Genomic DNA, 21,942 nt, shown 5'->3' on the forward strand with positions numbered 1-21,942 from the left:
CACCTCACCAGGGAGGCGTCCAGGAGGCATCCTGACCAGATGCCCGAGCCTCAACTGACTCCTCTCGATGTGAAGGAGCAGCAGCTCTACTCTGAGTCTCCCGGATGACTGAGCTTCTCACCCTATCTCTTAGGGAGAGCCCAGACATCCTACAGAGAAAACCCATTTCGGCCGCTTGTATCCGCGATCTCGTTCTTTCAGTCATGACCCAAAGGAAAATAAAAATATTTTCTATTATTTTTTTCCTTCTGGTGAAACTTTAACAAAAACTGCAGGTGTCTGTCTGGTGAATTTGTGGTTAAAACAGCTTTTTCTTCATTCAATAGAGTTACAGTGGATAGAGTACCAAGAAATTTTACTCAAGTAAAAAGTAGTGATTCTTGATAGTAAAAGTAAATATTTTCCAAAAAATTACTAAATGTAACTAGTTACTACCAACTGTGGTTTGAAGGAAGTGGAGGCCATTCATTCTTGCCTGTGGCCCCATTCAGGCCAGAACCGCCCCTGGCCGACCGGCAGCTTTACATCAGATTCCCTTTAACAAGCCCCAGCCTTAAAAGCTGGGAAAGGATTTGCGTGAGCGCCATATTTTGCCTCATAAAAACGCAATTGCGCTTTCAAGCTACTCTAATTATAGTCAAAATGAAGCAGACGCTTTTATTATCGACCTTCCGGTTTGTTGTTAGATTATCACCTCATTAACTGAGATTAGTTTTATGATCTCGGAGCTTTCTTCAGAGACCAAGAACTCACATCCGGGCATTAAACCTTTAAAACGCACCAGAAACATCTGCGGGACTGAAGAGCCCCGCAGGAGCGGTGACTAACGGAGGCAGAAGCCGAGGGGGAGGGTTTGGGGCTCTGTCGTCACCGGGAGCTGCAGCAGCAGCATCATCATCATCAGCATCACTGAAGTGAGTAAAGGCAACAACAGTGCGCAACTTGGAGAAATAACTCCACAGTCCGGCCGGAGCAGCGCGCATGTGTCCGTCTGCCGAGGCGCGTCCAGGCGGTCAGACCCACGCGTGGTTGCGGGAGTAAATGAACCAGAAGCTCCGCTCGCTGTGGCCGTGCAACCAGGAAAGTCATGGATTTTAGGAGGAAGCATCTCCACATCGTGATTTTCTTAAGTAAGTACTCATTTGTTTTGTAACTTTTATAGCTTTAAAGAATCAAAGTTGTTGTTTTTTTATTTATATTTTGAAGTTTTTAAATGTGTAACCTGGATTTGGGGTTTTATTTGTACTCTGTTTTGCGAGCCTGTTGCGGCATGATTTCATCCCTATCCATCTCAGTTTCCACGCACTGTGAAAAAACAAACATATTAATACCAATCCTGGCATCTGTGTAGCTGTCATTTCCCCCCAAGAGGAACACTTGAAAGAATTTGATTTACGTTCATTTACACTGCAGCAGGGGGACAAGACTTGGCAGGAAAACTGCTGCCCTGCCTGTCAGCATAAAGCACACTGCTGTTGGGTTTGTTTGGACTAAATGGAGAAAATCTGACTTCAGCTTAGACAGGAAGATATAAATAACGTCTCAGTGAGAATCTTTTTATTTAAGAGCATCATTTTCATTTGTGTTTGCCTGCTTTACTGCACATATAAGTGCATTTTTCCAATTAAGCTATCGTGTTATCTCAATCACTACTTAAAAATGTATAATTTCTTTAGCTGAGAAATTGTTTAACCAATCGAATGGATTCTAATTAGGGCGGCTGGTATATAGTCAACTTCTTTTTCTTCTTCTTCTTCAACAAGCCCCCAGTTTTCTTTAACAAGCAGGGCTCACATTAGGAAGTCCTCCCCCTTGCAGCTTGGGAAGTTACAGTCGCTGCATGGATCTCTGGAAGTGGCTCTTACTGCAGTCAGTCACTTAAAAGTGCCCAGGGTGAGCGTTTGCCAAATTTCACAGCATTAAGTCAGTTCTCCCACTCCGTCCAAGTCCTGGGGCGAATGCGGCATGCAGCACAGACTGAGATTGGTTTTTCCAGTTCCAACAAGCGCTTAAGGAATTTTTATCCAGGGTGTTTATGTTTTTAAATTCACTAAATGTACTATGACATCACTTGTTTTCTTGCAAGCTGCACTGCTTGATGTCTTGAGCTGCATCTGTGAAGGTTTGTTGGGAAAACAAAAGGAGTTGATGCTGACTGTAAATAAAACATCTTCCTACGACGTCACTGGAAAAACCAGAGGAATTTGTTCACTGTTGCTGTTCAAATTGAATATTTTTGAATTCAAACTCTACAGGTTCATGTTCACAAACATGCCGCAAAAACTCAAAGTCTTAAGTATTTCTGTCTCGTTTCTACTGCATATATCTTAGTTTTGTCTTATTCGAAGTGTACGAACTCACAAGTAACTTTTCAACAAGACATACGAGTTGACTTAACTGGATCCACAAAAAACAAATAAATACATTTCTATTTTTGTCTCAGAGATCATCAATAAGTTTAGGCTTGCAAAACATTCACATCTTGTTTTCTGTTCTCTTCTGACGTCCTGGATGAGTTGATTGATGTGATTTTGGTTTCCCTGGGCTCAACACCGTTCCATATTTTCTCCATTTGTAGATAATAGAGCTCACAGTGGTTTACAAGAAAACCCAAAGTAACAGAGACCCCAAAGAGCCGACAAATGATTGATTCACTGCAAAAACACAAAATCTCACCAAGATTTATTTTTGTCTAGTTTTTACTGCAAATGTCGTAGTACACTTGAAATAAGACAAAACTAACTAACAAGTCATTTTTCTGCAAGATATTGTTTTAAGTCAGTAATTCCTTAACCCTCTCTTGCATGAATTATGATCCTTTGTGTCAGAATTTTTTTTTCATTTTTTAAAATTCTTTTCTTAAGGCATAAAAAAGGTAGGAAATTTTTTTTGTAAAAATATTTTTTAATTTGTTTTTATTTTTATGTGATCAGTTGTATTTTGTCCAAATATAAAGTTGTTATTCGAAAAATACATCAGTAGTATTGTTCCTTAGGGGTTATCTGATGTCACAATATTTTTTTTACTTGCAAGAGTCGTCTACAGTAGAAGGAGGGACCGGGTCGGTTCTCATGCTTTTTTGTCTGTCGGCCATATTGTATTTAACAAAAATAATTTCTTGCATTTGCAGCTGATGGCCAGTAGTTGATGGTATATTTTATGATGTCCACTTCAGTGGTCTGTGTGCATTTATAACATAAACATCCACAGGAAGCACAAGAAAATGGCTTTTAGAAAGCTGTCCACTGTAGTGACCACTATGCATGAAAGGGTTAATCTTGATGAAAAAGTTCTAGTTCCAATACAGATTATTTCACTTATAACATGGAAAAAATATCTTGTTATAGGTGAAATAATTGCCAGTGAAGCTAGTACTTTATCATCAACATTAAGAAATTATTCACGTAAAATAAGATCATATTTCTTACTGAACAATTACTTGTAAGTTAGATCTGTCTTATTTCAGGAGCAGTAAGATATTAGCACTAAACTAGACAAAAATACTTGGTAAGATTTTCTGTTTTTGCAGTGATGGTTTTTTTTTTGTCAGGCAGATTATTTCACTTATGAGAAAAAATATCTTGTTATACGTTAAATAATCTGCCAGTGAAGCTAGTACTATTTCATCAATATTAAGGAATTATTTACTTAAACTAGAGTAAAATAATTGGTCAGATTTTGTGTTTTTGAAATGTTTGGATTGCTTTTTCTTCTCTTTAAACATGAAACAATAATTTTAAACCTTTTTTTGTGTTTAATCAAGTTATCTTTTACTGATATTCACTTTTTTAAAGTTTGACCAATAACACAAAAGCTCCATAAAGGGCAACATTTCTTTTTCATTACCTTTTACAGAGCATTTTTGAAAATAACAGATTTCACAATGCATTTCGCAGCGCTATGCGTACTGTTTTTACACTTTCAAACTACTTTTCATCATAATTTGATCTAAATATTTTACTTGGGCATCTTGGGCACCCACCCACTCCTTATTGACTGGCCACAGAAAGACACAGTGGAAAAACCACCGGGGTTCAGCTGCGTCTGTGTGGGGGTCATTGTCTGCTGTTCCACTTCAGCTTCACAATCTGAACAACCTTCCCACCAATCAGTACATTTACCACAAATCCCACTTTGCGATTCAATGCATCAAAATAAAAAACCCGACAAAAATATAAATAAATAATCACAGTTCATTCTCAAGGTAATTGAAATGTTTCAAGGGAGATTGAAAGAAAGATATAAATGAAGACTGAAAAGGACAGAAAAAATGAGAAAAGTGGAGAGATGTTTTACGATCTTTGAGTGTTTTGGTCCACTCTTGTGTTTTATATCTAGGCTGCCAATTATTCATGTGTTCATTTAGATTTATGTCACTCAGATCTCTATTTGAGTCTTAGTTCAACTTCCTTTGTGTTAATTAATTTCCCTGCATTCCTCTGGAGTTATTCAGTGAATCTTTCTTTTTATTATTGCTGTTTATTTGTGTATTGGTTCAGATTTTTCATGTTTTATGGTTAATAATTCCCTCTGCTTTATGTTGATTGTTCAATCACATCACCATGGTTTCTAACTCGTTTGCTGCTGGATTTTTCTGTTGTACCGTCGTTATCGTAGCTCGTCATTCACATCAAAACAACACAAAGATCCTTCACTGCAAGTATTTTTAGTCTAGTTTCTAGTTCAAATATCATAGTAGACTTGAAATAAGGCAAAACTAACTTACAAATAACTTTTCAGAAAGACAGAGGAGCTTGTTTTAAGTCAATAATTCCTTAATATTGAGTATAAAAAGTAGTGGCTCCACTGACAAATTATTTCTTATATAACAAGACATTTTTCTCATTCTATAGGATAAATAATCTGTCCATTATTTAAAAATCAATATTAAAATTACTGACTTAAAACAAGCTTCTATATGTTGTTGAAAACTTGTTAGTTTTGCCTTATTCCAAATGTAATAATATATTTGTACTAAAAACTAGATGATGAAGTCAGAAATAGTTGCCAAATGTTGTGATTTATTATTAATAATAATAATATTATTATTATGTTAAATTAGTATTTTTCCTTTTACATTTAAATTTTTTTAATATGTAAAATTAAATTTTTTAAATAGTTTTTTTCTAATTCCATTTCATTTTATTCTCCACTTTATAATGAGAAACTCACTAAAGAGTTTTCCCATTGACGAGCAGCTTGTCAAAATAACTAACAGTTAGTATTGACCGGAGTCAATAGTAATAATTTTTGACCTGCCTTGTGAAATTAATACATTTGAAATATAATTTAATCTACTCTCTTCATTTTCATCTCCACCTGCGTTTTAAAATCAGAAACTTGTTTTCTGAAAGCAGAAAAACACTGAAAGTGGAGTTTTTTTTTTTTTTTTACTCTCTTCTGGCAGGAGACATTTAAATCAAACATAAAGTTGTAAAAGTTATGATTTAAAAACACAAACAGAATATAAACAGTGAGTCGGAAGCAGTCAAGAGGGAACGATATAAACACATTTATGAAAACGGCAACATCTATATGATGAAGTGCGATTATTGAACCTTTATATGAAAAAACTCGATGCTGCATTATTACAGACGCACAGAGTGAACTTTCTGCTCCTTAGCTCATATTGTTTCTTTAAAAGTTCTGCTTTACTTTGAGTTATTGTGATTTATCTCTCATTTCCTCAACATCCATTCATATTTCTCAATATTACGAGCAAAGGAGGGAATTTCCTCTGATTTGGCAGAGATTTACCAAGACTCAGGAATGACCTGATGAGGTCAAAGATGGTGGAGATCTTAGTGTTTTATAACTACATTAATACATATAAACATATTAAATGAGAAGAAAGACACGTTTTATTCAGTTTTATACTGTTTGATTATTCTGACAATTAATTGGATAAAACAATTTGACATATTCTACAGATTTCTCATTTAACTACTTAATCATTTTTGTGCAATATTACAAATACATTAAAATATGCAAATAATTCAATTCATTTTTAATAACAAAATAAATATTTTATTACCTAAAATGTAATTAAATATCATTCCTTTAGTGAATTTGAACCAGATGAAGATAAAACATATTTACACACAAAGATGTTTTTATTTTAAATGCAAAATGTATAAATATTTTGTAGAGTTTTGATTTAATTACTGCTCTGAATAAATTGTATTTTCAGCAAATAGACTATTTTCAGTCTGTACACTCTAGTTAGCGATTAATCGTTTGCTAAAATAGTTAACAATTAGAGAAATAATCGTCTCATCACAATTAATTCGATTAATCATTATAGCCATAATTATAATGTCACTGTGTTTATAACTAACTACTTCATTTAAACTAATTTAAAAATCTATTACACCCACCATCATTTAAATGTGCTTCTGATTATTCTTTGCTTTTCCAAACATTGCATTATTTCCCAATAGCAACTCATGGACAAGAGACATTAGCAAAATAATTTCCAAAGTTTTAGAAGACATAAAATTGTGACATAAAGACCTGGAAGTTCCTCCAGAATGAATGAAAAGACAGGAAAACGGGTCAGGAAAGCTGCCAAGGGGTCTACAGCAACATTCAGAATGAGCAGCAGGAATTTCTGGCAGGTAAAGGGTGTGGAGTCCAAGTGGGAACAATCTCTTGTACTGATCAAGTGTCTGGGCTGCAGTGGTAAGACAGAAGATGGAGGAAATTATCTAGACTCTGCTAAATTTAACCAAAAACACATTTGAAGTGTTGAAACGTTGAAATCAATGTTCAGCTTGGTGCAGATGCTACGCATGAAGCATCTTTGGTGGCGGTTGGGAAATGTCCTTGTGTGTGGAAGAGTCAGGAAATGTGGGGTTGAGATGTGATTCGATTCACTGACACAGACTTTTTAAATATTTGTCATAATTCTAGTCTTCAGGAATTGTTTACGTCCTGATTTGCTTCTTCTGGTGCAGAATTATGATGCATATCTCACATCAATGGCTTAAAAGTTTGATAAGATGTGACATAAGAGTACAGACTGCAGACATTATCAAAATAATTAGTTACACATCTGATTTAGTACTACATATTGAAGTGACCCAATTTAGATTTTTGGGGGTAAAAAATAGGAATTGTTCCTTTTAGATGCAGAAAGAGTTGGATATGATCGCATTATCTAATGTGAAAATACCATCGGAAAAAGACAAGATTTGGATTTACTGGATATTTTTTATATTAAAAACTTTTTTTAAAACTTTCCATTGAATAACTTAAGGTTTATCCAGGACTTCCCTCAAATATTTGAGACTTGATCAGTTTTCCACTCAGAAATGTTGGACTTAACGTGGATTTGATCTCTGCACTGCAAAAATACAAAATCTTACTAAGTATTTTTGATGTAGTTTCTCGTGCAAATGTTGCAGCACACTTGAAAAATGATCAAACTTACTTACAAGTAACTTTTCAACGCGATGTATGAACTTGCTTTAAGTAAATAATTCCTTAATATTGATTTAAAACGGACTAGTTTCATTGGCAGATTATTTCACTTCCCATTTTTCTCATGTTAAGTGAAATAATCTGCAAATAGAAATAGTTCTTTCATATCAATATTAAGGAATTGCTGACTTAAAACACCCTCATATGTCTTGTTAAAAAGTTACCTGTAAGTTATTTTTTAACTTATTTCAAGTATATTAACATATTTGCACTAGAAACTGGACTAAAAATCCTTGGTAAGATTTTGTGTTTTTGCAGTGCAAAGACTGGAGACGTTTTTTCTCAAAGATATTGAATAAACACAAAATCTTACAAAGTATTTCTTGTCTATTTTCTGGTGCAAATATCAGTACATTTGCAGACACTGGATCAAAATACTTGCTCGGATTTTACAGTGATGAAACTTTACTTGTAGAAAATATGACCCATATATCTTTCAGTCACATTATATAAAATCACTATTGTCTGGTGGTGGGTATAACATTTAAAGACTCCATTTGTCCCTCTTGTTTCCCTGAAGTCTCCCTTCGCTGGTTATCTGCCACACAAAGAAGAAGTAGATGGAGGGTTAGTACCTCTGCTGCTCACGCGTAGTTAAGTGTAATGATGCTAACACAGTGTTCGTAAAAATACGAGAATGGGGGATCAAAGAGACGGCTGAGGGCAATTTCTGACCTGGTTGGAGAGCAGATAGATAATAACCCAGCTGCGCTGAAGTTCCTTTCAAGTGTGACTTCAAGATGTTTTCCGCCTTTTAGTAAGTGTGAGCAACTGGGGGCAAGAAAAGCATAATTGAGGAAAATAGGACAGACAGAGGAAGTAAACAATGTCACAATCGACTGTTGGAAATGCATTGATTAGTTTTTTTCTATTGGGCCTTGAGAATAAAAAATATTCTAATGTACAGTTGTGTGAAAAAGTATTAGGTTAGAAATGTTCGTCCCGTATTATCGGGATCTAGATAATCAGAGTAAATAAAACAAAAAGGGTTAGAATAATGTTTATGATAGGTAGTTAGTCTTTTAAATCACTTTGGATGAATTTTGTGAAACAGTCAAATTTAAGAAGCAAACTTTCTCATGTGCTTTATATCATTAGCTAACTTTCCAGCACAAATGTGCACAAAACGTTGTTGATATTTCGCTAATGTAACGCCCCCCCCCCACACACACACAAATTAATAATTGCGGTCTTCCCATTAAATAAGAAACACAATTAAAATCAAGCGTGAATAAGTTTGTTTATGCAATAAGTCAATAAAAACATGCCACTACTTCATCCTCCTTTTCTGTTTGTCTTCTTCATTTTTTACGCCTGTAATGACATCCTGTTGTTGATCACATGACAACAGAAGGATAAACGCTAGCTTTCCTGGCAGATTATGTAACTTGTAACGTGGGGAAAATTTCTTTATTATGAGTAATATAATCTGCCAGTGGAACTAGAACTTGTTTAAAGTAAATATCGAGGAATTGTTGACTTAAAACTAGCTCCCATTTTGTGCTGAAAACTTATTTTCACGTTAGTTTTATCTTACCGTGAGTGTGCTAAGATATTTGCACTAGAAACTGCACCAGAAATACTTGGTACAATTTTCTATTTTTGCAGTGCTTTGATAATAAAGTTTGGTGTACTTACTCAACTTATTCCTATCTGGTACTAAATTAGTTTGATGGCCTGAAACATTTTAAACGTGACAAAAAAAAATCAGTAATGAAGAATCATCTTTTATGCAGCACAATGGCTGTATGTAAAATGTTCCCGTCTGAATCACGCAGACATCTCAAATGCTGCAGGTGTTTATTTTAAACCGACTTGTTGCTGTGGAGCTTCTTAATTAAATGTTTGGCGCTGTCTAATGCTGCACATGCATGCCGAGCGGCAGCCCCCAGTGGATTATAATTATCTAGATAAACATTGTGAACTCTAGGAGTGACCATAACTGATGAAACTGTACCTTGAAGGCTCCCGTTGGAAAACCGTAATTAAACCGCCGTGCTCCATTCCAGCATGTCGGCCTTCAGAGCTGGATTCATTTAGGCTGCTTGATGAACTTTTAAAAGTAAAAGTTTTACTTTTACTTTTAAAAGTAAAAGTAAAAACCACACAAACCACACACATTTGTGTGTGGTTTCTTTCAGGATGAGAGCAGAATTGTGTGTCTGTACATTAAAATGGACGTCACAATAACCATAGGATCTGCTTTTTACTCCGCGCAGCATGTGGATTGTTGCTTTTTTATTTCACCGTTTGTCTTTTTGTCAGCAATATTGCAGAAAACGAATAAAACCGAGTCACGAAGAACTTAGAGCGTGGATAAATCTGTTTAGTTTTGAGAAATATGTGTGGATTGAGAAAACGTCTGTTGAAATTGCAAAAAGTTATAGATAGATGTTTTAATCGAGGTAGGAGAGCAAATGCATTTACTGACCTATCCAAGACATTTTATTGGTCCTTATTTATAAGTTGAAGAAACAATATCTGTTTTATCCACCGAATATTTACATATGTAGCCTTTCTGTTCGTCTCGGGTCCGGTAGGCTGACTTCACGACAGAAATACTCAGGTTCATTGTATTTATTCTAACAAGAGAGGAAATCAAGTTGGTTAACATCAGTCCTGCAGCTTCTGCCCCTATACATTAACAAAAAAATAATAAATAACCCTAAACAAACTACAAAGCAATAGCTCACAATGAGCAGAAAGTAGCAGTTGGCAGCAGTTACCATTTGTAAAATTAATAATGATAAACATATACAAGACATAGCAAAACTACTCATGAAAGACTATTTTATTAAATATGTCTAAAATATATATACTAAAATATAATATTTGTAAAGAAAACACAGAGCTAATACATACAATAGTTTCAAACGGCATTAGAAAAAGGGGGAGGAGCTGTCAGTTCATAAAGTAAGAAGTCCTTCCTTCTGTTAGTGGATTAGAAAGGTTTTCATTGGATTTAAAATGTTTCCTCAAATGATGGTGTCTATGTTGGGCTATCGTTGTTTTTTACTTTTATTTTTAACGCTCTTTGCATTTTTTTTGTATAAAAAGTGCTACATAAATAGTCTGATTGATTGTATTTGTATTTCAACCATTCTTTGAGAGCACCAAACTTCAAAAATGTGTGCAGACTGCTCCAAGTTACAATAAATAAAACAAATACGGCCTACACCAGAATAAACACCTAAATCTCACACAATGGACATCAGAATTTAGTTTTTTTGGCTGAAACCTGTTGTACTTAACATCATCTGTCTTTATAACACAACACTTATGGTACAATTTACGACAAAAGCTGAATTTCACTTGTTTTACTCAGAAATGTGAACTTCAACTGCAACTATATCACAACCTTGGACATAAAAAACTATCATAACCCATGAAAAGCGAGTAACTTGTTTCAGACAAATTATATAGAAAACAGCTTACCTGTGGTTCAGTTTTCATATTTTAAAATACATTTTGACAAATTTAATTTAGGAAACAATAGTTTTAAAGGCTGATTCCATATATATATTCCTATCCTCATGTAACATTCACTATATTGCTAAAAGTATTTGCTCACCCATCCAAATTATTGGAATCAGGCGTTCCAATCACTTCCATGTGATTGGATGCCACCTGTGCAAATCCTGTCGTGAAATTTCCTCGCTCCTAAATATTCCACAGTCAACTGTCAGCCGTAGTATGAGAAAATGGAAATGTTTGGGAACGACAGCAACTCGGCCACGAAGTGGTCGCCCACGTAGACTGATGGAGTGGGGGCAGCGGATGCTGACGTGCATAGTGCAAAGAGGTCACTAACGTTCTGCTGTCGATCACCACAGACCTCCAAACGTAATGTGGCTTTCAGATTAGCTCCAGAACAGAGCGCAGAGAGCTTCGTGGAATGGAAGCTCCATGGTGGAGCAGCTGCATCCAACCAGACATCACCAAGGTCAATGCAAAGCGTCAGATGCTGTGGTGTAAAGTACGGCGCCACTAGATTCTAGAGCAGTGGAGGCGCGTTCTCCATCTGGCAATCTAATGGATGAGTCTGGGTTTGAGCCAGGAGAGCGGTGCTTGCCTGACTGCATTGTGCCAAGTGTAAAGTTTGGTGGAGGGGGGGTTATGCTGTGGGCTTGTTTTTCAGGAGCTGGGCTTTGCCCCTTAGTTCAAGTGAAAGGAACTCTGTATGCTTCAGCATACCAGGACAATTTTCACGATTCCAAACTCCCTACTTTGTGGGAAGAGTTTGGAGCTAACCGCTTCCTTTTCCAACATGGCTGTTCACCAGTGCACAAAGCAAGGTTTATAAAGACTCAGATGGTAGAGACTGGTGTGGATGAACTTGACTGGCCTCCACAGAGTCCTGACCTCAACACCTTTAAGTTGAATTAGAGCAGAGACTGAGAGCCAGGCCTTCTCGTCCAACATCTGTGTGTGACTTCACAAATGCACTTCTGGAAGAATGGTCAAAAATCCCTATAAACACTCCTAAACCTTGTGGAGAGCCTTCCCAGAAGAGTAAAAGCTGTTCAAGCTGCAAAGGGTGGACCAATGTCATACTGAATAAACCCCATGGATTAAGAATGGGATGTCACTTAACTTCATATGTGAGTCAAGGCAGGTCAGCGAATACTTTTGGCTGCAGAGTGTATCTCTTAGTAACATCTCTTGCCAACTATTAGTTTGAAATACGAAACATGTCCTTTCTGTCTGCACAGATCGTTTCCAAATAGGAGGGTGGAGATCTCGTCAGAGTGCAAAAACAACAACATGTCAGAACAGTTCTGATGGAGGAAGAGAACAAACAACACTCAAAGCAACCGTTACCGACTCATCCTTGTGTTTTTAATTTTCCCCATATTTCAGGAAGCATTAAATTAGCACACTGTCAGCAGTAATCTCTCTGAAGTCGCTGGACAGCTGATTCCACTTAACTGCAGTAAAGTGGTGAGTCATGGTGAGGATGAACTGCGACTCTGCAGGTCAGAAAATTCACCAAGTTTCTGATCCGGTGCATTTTCCATTTTCCTGTTTGTTCCACAAAATAATGGGTTCACGGTTTAGAAATGCTGTTGAGCTTCATGTTGAGCTTATACACAGGGTTTATACAGAGCGAAATTTCGTTCTGTATAAACCCTGTGCATGCAAAATGACAATAAAGTCAGTCTAAGTCTAAGTTCATGATAATGTGTGCATTAGATGTGAATTTAGTACATGCATTTAGTTTACTTAGTAATTTCCAGTGACAAGAGATTTCTAATTGGGTAAATGCATTTTGAATAAGTCACTCAAGTTGTTAGTTATTGTATAACAGGGGTCTACAACCTGCAACGTGGCTCTTAAAAACTTTGACTAAAAATGATAAACAAATGAAGTTTTAATAATATACAGTATATACTGTATATATATGAATGCAGGTTTTGGTTATTTTCCTTTTTTTTTCCTTAATAATTGCTCAAAATACCAATTATATCAAAATCACATGTTTTTTCCTTTATGTCTGCTGAATTGTGGTAACATTGAATTTATATGTTCTATAAATGTCAAGGACATTGCTTTCAAAGCCTTGTTTTTATATTTTCTTGTCGGAGAAAACTGAATGGTATGTTTAAAAAAACTTTTTTCTGTGAAAGGGTGACATGTTTGTGCGTCTTTTACTGTAAACCAGTTAAATGGAGCCAAGCTGCAACCAATTAAACTATAAATTGAATCATGGGGCTTAATTGTTAAATGCTGGAAGCCTGATTCACAGCGCATGAAGGCGTCTTTAGATGTGCATCTGGCTGCAAACAATAGTAAAACTGTTTTTGTGTGCAAAAAAATAAGTAAAAGATCTTGATGGATTGTTTTGAAATTAACTGAAAACCTTAATAAAGATCCAATTATGTCACCAACACACTTTATGGCAGCCCAGAATCAGTTAGAAAGTACAAAAACATCCTACATTTAATAAATCAGAGGAGTGGAAAGTATCTAATAATTCATTTACACTTTTGTTGTAAAACATTTGTACTTTTAAACCTCTATTCTCCCAAAAAGGTGGCGTTCAAGAACAAAAGTAAGTTTAAATTTGATTTAGTTCACCAGAAAGTGATTGGAAAAAAGAAATATTTCCACATACCATTTTTCTATTTTAATCATAAAACGTTGGGTACAATAATTTTGAAGCTGGTTTTATTTTAGATGAAAACAATCAGAATCAGCTTTCATCATCAACATTTCTGTGCAAAAACAAGACATTTGACTTTTACGCCACTTCTCTCAGTGAAGATATTTAAACATACAAGGGAAATAAGGTTTTTATTTATGTATAAAGAGAATACAGATGGTCAAATATAAAATGTGCACACAAACAATAAATTTAACAGTTTATGCTTAATCTTTATAAGCTTAGTTCATTGCCTGTCACTGCAGGTTAATGTTCTGTTAAATGTTCTACCAAGCTCAGCAACAGCAACTAAGAAAGTATTGAAATAGTCAGTGATTAGTTGTAACTTTGTGTGTTTACTTTAAAAAAAAAAAAGAATTTTATTCATAAGAATGAAACCTTTAATGTGAAAATTATGCAGTTGCCCTCTGAAGAGTAATAGACTGACCTTGTTAGTCTCTCTCTAGTCTAGGAAGCTTGTTATAAAACAATTATTAAAATTAATAGAATAAATCTTTCCACTCTGCATTCAAAATGACACAGTTCTAATATTAACTCACTTCTGCCTCTGATTGGCTGATCACCCCCTCCTGATGTCTCCTTCCCCAATAACTCCGGTTGCAGTTTTTCTTTGTTTGTTTGTTTGCATCATGTACTATACATTTGTCTAAATCATTCCTTTTCAAACTGTTGTAGTTAGGCACTACAAATAAACTTTTTTTTAACTTAATTTAGCTCTTTTTAAGGCAGCCATATTGGATTTTGAGGTGCAAAAACACCACATTTTTAGTACACTGTAAAGCAGGGGTCTCAAACTCCAGTCCTCGAGGGCCGCAGTCCTGCAACTTTTAGATGTGCCTCTGCTGCACCACCGGAACAGAATAATTAGGTCATTAAGGCTCTGGAGAACTGATCTACACAAGGAGGTGGTCATTAAGCCATTTCATTCCAGTGTTTGGTACCTCTGGAACATCTAAAAACTGCAGGACTGCGGCTCTCGAGGACTGGAGTTTGAGACCCCTGATCTAATGGATGCAGAACGTAACCCCAGCCTCTACTGTAGCATCTATTCTATGCGCCTTATAATGCGGTGCACCTTATATATATACTGCATTTTTAGCCAACCATTTATAGGATAATATAAATCTAGCTTCAGAATTGAGCAAATATTTGATGTTGACACAAATCTTAAATACACTCAAAAAATGACTTAATATCTTGATTAGTTAAAACACTACTTTTTAAATAAAGTCTTATAAGCGCAATGGGATTTATAAAACTTTCCTTTTGTGCACAAAACTCTTTCCTTACTTATCCTAAAAGGTTCAATTGATGTCGTTTTTTTGTTTTGCTCAACACCTGAGATTTTTGCTTTAAATATCACCTGGTTTCAATTTTCAATGCACAATAAGGAACAAGTCATGGAGGAAGTAAACAAGTATCTGGTACTTTTTCCAATTCTGTCCCTGGTGGTTCTGGTTTTATTAGCTGTCGATTCATAGGTGGAGACTTTGAATTTATTCTTCATTTTATTGTCAAACCTCAGATTAAAGACAAAACTTAAAAACAAACCTCTTTCCTTAGAGTCCTCAGAGAGCAATAAACTAAGTAAATCTTAAAATTTAGTCCTTTTATTTAATATTTTGAGTACTAAGCGCTGTAGTCAGGGTAGTCCTTCAGATGAGTGATTGTTTATAATAAAACGAATCAGTTAATATCAGAGAATATCTGTTAGTCTGAATAATAATATTGATAATAATAACAGAGAAATCTACAAGAGTTTCCCAATCTTGATAGCGATCACTCAATGCAAAAAAAAAAAAAAAGCTTTAGTTTTGTGTGTTATTTTTTAATTAGTAAAGTCAGTGATTGATTTTTGATATGTTGTGAGAAAATAGGTCACTCTTCCAAAAAGAAGCAAGTTTCTAGTGTTGAAAGTGAGTTTAACAGGCTTTTAATCAGCAGTAGTAACTAAAAATGTAAGATCCAACTTGAGGAAAATGTGAGCCTCCATTTTGAAAGTGTTACGGGAATCAATCAGATCTTGAAATCTTCAGAGAAGCGTTTTTGTAACCTAGGAGATAAATATTTAAATTGAATTACTAGAGGATATTTCTATAATACTTACTGAATTGTAGTAGTTTCTCATGGAATCAACTGTTGGGGAATTTTTGAGGTTTTATTGCATGAATGTGAACTAAATGCATTTTATTTTCTGAGGCTGTAGAAGTTCCTGTAAAGCAAATTTCTAGTTTCAAAAAGTGTCTAAAGCATGTATAAACTTAAAAAATCTTTATGTCTTTTGCTCTAACGTTTTTTGAGGTTGTAAACAATCAGTCTCGGTTTTAAAAGCAATCGGAGGGATAAATAATTTCTCTTTGCACTGGAGGATTAAAAAGAAAGTTTTTTTGAAAACCCATCAGGAAGATGCTTCTTTCAGGCTTTAACATTGATCTTCAGAAAGTTTCCCTTTTCTCTTTGCTCTTAGCTATAAGATGTTTGAGGAGTTTCTTGAATTTACAGCCTGTTTCAAGTCACTCCACAGCATCTTAGTGAGATAAAGATCTGGGCTTTATCTTCGTCCAGGACTTTCTTTTTTCCCACCAAGTTCTTGATTTATCTACTTCTATGTCATCCATCTCTGCCAGGTTGCAGAGTTGAGTCTTAGCTTTAATTTTCTTGCAGATGATTTCACATTTTTCTCAAATACATGGTGGATCTTATGATGGTAACGCCCAAAACTTCCCAAACCATGAAGATTTCACCTCCAGTTTTTCATATGGATAAAGCTAAAAGCTGTACTTGTCGTCTTTTTTCTGGCAAAATTAACATCTTGCACGTTTTTGTACTTCCATTTGTGTTTCTACTGCTTCTAAAAAGAGCAGTAGAAAAAGCCCAGCTGGTTTTTGGCAGAACATTTATGTTTTTTGGTGTCTGGAAAACGAGCCATTTCAAAACCTCCAGAATGTAACGTCACAAATTAGCAGACACTGCACTGTTGCTTAGTAACCCCAGCAAAGCCGTCACCTAGCAACCCAAGTGGAGCTCCATCAAATTTGGTCAGCTGGTTTTACCGCTGTACAATGGCTGCTGGAAAAGACACGTGTTTTGTTGTTGACTTGCCATCCAGAAACCACTTGCTGCATTCTTCTTGCTTGTGCAGGAGGCTCCACTTCTGCTGTTCAAACATGTACAGTTGTATAATTGCTTGCAGCCATTTTCACGTGCAAGTTTAAACATTGATTTGGGGGCGTGGCCAACAGCAGCTTATCTGGATTTAAAGTTACAAGACGCCCTGAAATAGCTCAAAATAGACAAAACTGTACAGTAAATTTTTGTCTAAGAATGATTTTGTGACAAAAAACATGTAATAAGCATGTTTTGTATAGTCAATAGACCTACCCTAATCTGTTCAATGAAGCATCGTAGGACACCTTTAAGTCTGATCTTTATGTTTTGTGGAGCAAAAGTTTCCTTCTTTCGAACATGCTGTGAAAGTTAACCTTACAAATATACTTTTCTGTAAATACACTCCTAAAAATGACACTGTATGAGCCTTAGACTTTCTTCAGCATCTTATGGTCTGCTTTTAGGGTGAACTGCCTTTGTTAGCCAGATGTGGGCATGCTGGCAGTTGTTTTGGATGTCTTTTAAATGGGTTGGCTAATCCCTTATTAGCTTGTTTTCAACCACTAACCATAAATTAATGGGTTCAGGACTTTCAGAAGTCAACTTGAGCATATATTAACCTACATCCATACAAAACGATATGGAAAGCTGTTGCAGAAGTTGTCATAAAAAGATGGGCAGTTTTAATTCCCTATGGTTTAAAAACTGACAGTTCGGTTCATATGTGGGTGAACAAAACTTTGTAGGTTAAAGGTCAAATCTGATGTGTTCATTTTCACTGTGCAGCATGTAGAAAACCAAAGCAAAAGAGCTGAAGATAAGAGAGCTAAACTGAGCCGAAACTAGTAATAAAATGTTTTACAAGTGGGACTTTACTGATAATCCTCTGCAGCTAAACAATATGTAAAAGTTGGAAGTCTGCAGGTCCATAAAATAAGTGTGAGGAGAAGCCAAGAACTTTGTGTCCTCGCGACTTAACAAAAGCTGTCAGTAATCATTCCCACGTTGTGTAGAAACGTGGGACCTCGTTAAGGACGGCTTAAGAGCATTTTGTGGATTTCTCAGTTTGTGTGGTTGTGTTTGAATGCCTCTAATTACTAACAAGTCTGCAGTTGACTGACAGAAAATTGAAGATGCAAAGTATATTTATGGTTCATGTGCGTGCTGGTATGTACGTTCATATTTGTTGAACAGACGAGATGAGTTCAAACAGTTGAAGCTTTCAAAATATATCTGAGTGATGGAAAAAGAATGAACTGGGAGTTAACCATCTGATAAAACCTTGTCTGGTTTTTACTTTTTATTTGGATAAGCATCAAACCAGTTTTAGGTTTCCCCCATAAACTCCCCCTATAAAACCTGACAAATGAAGATTTTATTTCAAGTAATGAACACAAATGATGCTTTACTGTAAGGCGACTATCTGGAAGTCCTCATGCAAAAATCTATTGAGACACTAAGTAAGAAGAGCCTTTCCTGGGCAGAAGACGAATAAATACACCAAGCTTAGAGACACAGCAGGAATGTTAAAAGGACTCAGCCATATAATTGGCTGAATTCTTGTATCAATCATCAGTACATTATGAAAAATGCATTTCTGGACTTCTTCTCTCAGTAACTTAGTGATTTAATGTAATTTAGAGCAAGTTGCATTTTATTGAATATTAAGTTTAGCTTTAGTTTTGGCATCAGATGGAGCTCAGAAAAGGTCAATTTTCCCCAGTCATGTGATGGGGGCTATTAGTTTTCTCGTGTGGGTGAAGCTGACATCACTGAGGAAGACGTTTGGGGAGTGGATGAAGATGGCGGCATTACGCACCGACTCTCCATCTCAGGAACATAATTACTGATAGTGACCTTTCCGTTTAATGTCATCAGTGTTGTCGAGGCCTTTCAAGCTGAAAAGATGCTTTCAGTTCTCCTACACAGAAATTTCAACTTATAAGACCCTTATATAATCCTTTATTAACAACATCCATCCACCTACTGTCTATACTTGCTTTTCCCTGCAGAGTTGCTTGTGGGCTTGGAGCCTAAATCTGTTATGTGATAAGTGAGATGTCCTAGATTTCCTAAAATTCATACCATACTTTTATTTTCCCACTCAAAAAGACACATTGTTATCCATGAATCTACATTAACTTTTTCACTTTTGTCTCATTAGTGTTGGCATATGTGGAATGGAGTTTGTGTGATTTTGGTCTGCAGTGATTTTGACAGGAATTCTAGATGTGGAATCCTGAACTTTGACCTTACCAGAGGCAAGTGTTGTTCCTTTCTGACCAATCACTGCAATGCCTTATCACCCTTTTTAAGCTGAATCTGTGAGATGAAATCATATGTGATGCTAAACAGTATCGTTTTTCTTTTTTCCCTGCAAAAAACATTTTGAGAACTTCAGTAAAATTTGATTATTCATTTTACTTGCCAATGTGTGCAAAACTTTGTGTTGAAAAAACACAGTTTTGTGATTGTAATGTATAAATTAAATAAGAAATGCAATTAAAATCACAGGGGAATAAGTTTGTTCATGCATGAAGTCATTAAAAAATATGCAGTGCCATCATCATACCACTTCCTGTTGTCTTCTTTGTCGTTTCCACCAGTAGTAACATCCTGTTGTTGATTACGACTCGTGTGATGCAAAAAAAGGTTTTCATTTGCAGTTTTGCAAATTAAATTCACTTTAATACATCTTAAAAACATGCTAGCATAAAAACATAAAAAAAACCAACAAGTTTTTATTTTCAAAATTGCCCTCTTTTCACTAATCTAATTTATTTTCGTAATTCCGATTTGTGAAATTATAGGGAAATTATGGAAATGCTTCAACGGTGGTTTTCTGAAGTCACAAAACTGCTAGATATCAGCAACTTTTGATTGAAAAATAAGGAGTTTGTTTTAGAAATATTTATGGCGTCAAACAGGTTTTATTTTGATGTTTTTTAACTATTATTATTATATAGGTCTGGTAGTAATCGGACCAATAAATTGGTAGGAAGACAGATGCTTTTTCAAAGTGGTGCACACCGCCACATATTCTGAACATCTTGCATAATGTCTAGTAAGAAACAAATTTGAAAATGTATTCGGGCTGACGTGCTGTGAGTACTGTAGGTGAATTACTTCACCAAGCATACTCCTTAAAATTCATATTCAAAATTAATTAGTGTGGAGCATCATCTCTGTTTTACCTGTCAAACTATTCACTTTTCTTCGTCTTCTACTCTCAAGGTTTGTTGCATTTTCTTTTCAGATCTGACAGGAACAGATTTTATGATTACACAAAATTACAGCTCTAGTCCACTCATGTATCTTTCTGCAGGGGAATAAACACCATGAACTGACCCACAGAGTGACTCACGCTTGAATGAAGGTGATGAGGGTTACGACACGCTCTCAGCACAGCTGTAAATGTTCTACCTGAGAAGAAAATGCATCTTGTTGTGCATTTAGCGCATCTTGTTGTGCATTCGTTCCTGCTTGCATTGAATTTTAATTTCTTAGTTATACAAAACGGTATGTAAGACCTTTTTGTCACAAGGCAAAACAAAGATTTCTAAAAACTGAATGTTAGTTTCTTCACTATGTGCTGAAATGTCCCGCTCATTCAGGACACACAACTAGAAGTGGTAATGAAATTGTAAAGCTGTGTAACAGGTAGCAGAAAGGACAAATGCACATGTTTTTGCATCTCTTTCAACTACAATTCAAAGAAACAGAAGAAAAATTTTGCTTTTTTTGTCTTAATTAACCCTTCTGGGCTAAGTACCTTTTAAAATTACATAAACTGAATTGAATTTGGCATATATTTCTTGCATTTATTTATTAAATCGACCATTTATGGCATCTGTTGTATCATTCCACAATCGTAAAAATATCTCCCAAAGAAGTTCAGCAGCATTATTTCCATCTGTGTTTACATACGGATGCAGACACTGCCTGTGAGAACATATACACACTCACGGCAGGGCAGCAGATTTAAAAACCTGTGGCCTTCTTTAAAATTTCTGGTAAATTCAATTATGTTCTGGACTCCTCTCCTGCCCCATAGGGAACAGAGAGATTTGTTATATGCATACCAGGTGTGTCTACATGCAGCCACAGTGGAGCACAACCAGTTCCCACACTCCATGTGGGAAACCACAGACTGGGAAGAGCTGGTGAATCTGGTAGACATAGATTATAACAGATTAAGTCCAACCACCGTCTAGACGTGGTTGTGTTCAATATGTTTGCTGTCATGCTAATAATAAACCACAGATGACACAGGAAGTCAGGGCGACCCCCTGTAGCAAAGACACGGTGGAGATTAAATCAGAACATGAGTACAGCTCAACTTAAAGGGACAGTATTGTGTATTTTCCAATCACATAGTGCCATTTTATAGCTTAATAAAGTAACTATGTTATCTTCAGTGCTACATGACTTAAAGGAAATTTGACTTTGTAATTTAATGCCTTGAAATTGGGCGTCTGTTTCTTTAAGAAGCTCCTTCTTATGAAACTCCACGTCACAAATAAGTTATGAGTAACATTCAGTGAAATATCTGAGCTTGTTTTAAGTCAATAATTCCTTAAAATTGATGAAAAAAATATTAGTTCCTCTGGCAGATTATTTCACCTATAACATGAGAAAAATGTATTGTAAAATTAGCTATTCTTCTTATTCATAGCTTTACTGTTTTATCTCCAGTCCAGTTTCCTTTGTTTTGTTCACATCCAAGATACAATGATTGTTTTTCTGACAGTGACAAACTTTATAATACACACAATGACTGCAGAGTCATCGCTGTAAATGTAAAACATAATGACCTCACAACATATATGTAGTAATAGCAAATTCTCTAATTCTTAATTTGAGTTCATAAGTAGAAGAATAAAATTCAACCAGAGATGGCAGCCTGGATACCTAACAAACTGGCACCCAGGGAATGTATTTAATACAGTTTGTGGTTAGCCATGTCTGCCTATAATCCGCCACTCTAAATGGTTGCTTTTGACAAAAATCATACTTCAAAGTGCTAAAATTCTTACGGCATTTACATATCTGTATTTTCTGTTCCAGTCCAGCATTTTTTCTTGGATGCATTCAGGCATGATTACATTCTGTCCAAAAGCTGTCAGCCAAAAACGCACACATTACATCAGATACTTTACTACAGGCAGCTTAATAAACAAATAATATTT

At 35.7% G+C, this 21,942-nt stretch overlaps 1 protein-coding gene across 1 annotated transcript in view; it reads left to right on the forward strand.

The window, feature by feature from the left end:
• Positions 1-826: 826 nt before the first annotated feature.
• Positions 827-21,942, forward strand: part of LOC102223978 (leukocyte tyrosine kinase receptor) — a 75,967-nt gene continuing 54,851 nt past the window's right edge. The window contains exon 1 of the mRNA XM_023353088.1: positions 827-1,130. Coding sequence (XP_023208856.1) covers positions 1,088-1,130 — 43 coding nt within the window. The 5' untranslated portion in view covers positions 827-1,087. The remainder of the gene's footprint in view (positions 1,131-21,942) is intronic.

Source organism: Xiphophorus maculatus, chromosome 19 (genome assembly GCF_002775205.1).
Source record: "Xiphophorus maculatus strain JP 163 A chromosome 19, X_maculatus-5.0-male, whole genome shotgun sequence".
In the NCBI taxonomy this organism is placed as follows: domain Eukaryota; kingdom Metazoa; phylum Chordata; class Actinopteri; order Cyprinodontiformes; family Poeciliidae; genus Xiphophorus; species Xiphophorus maculatus.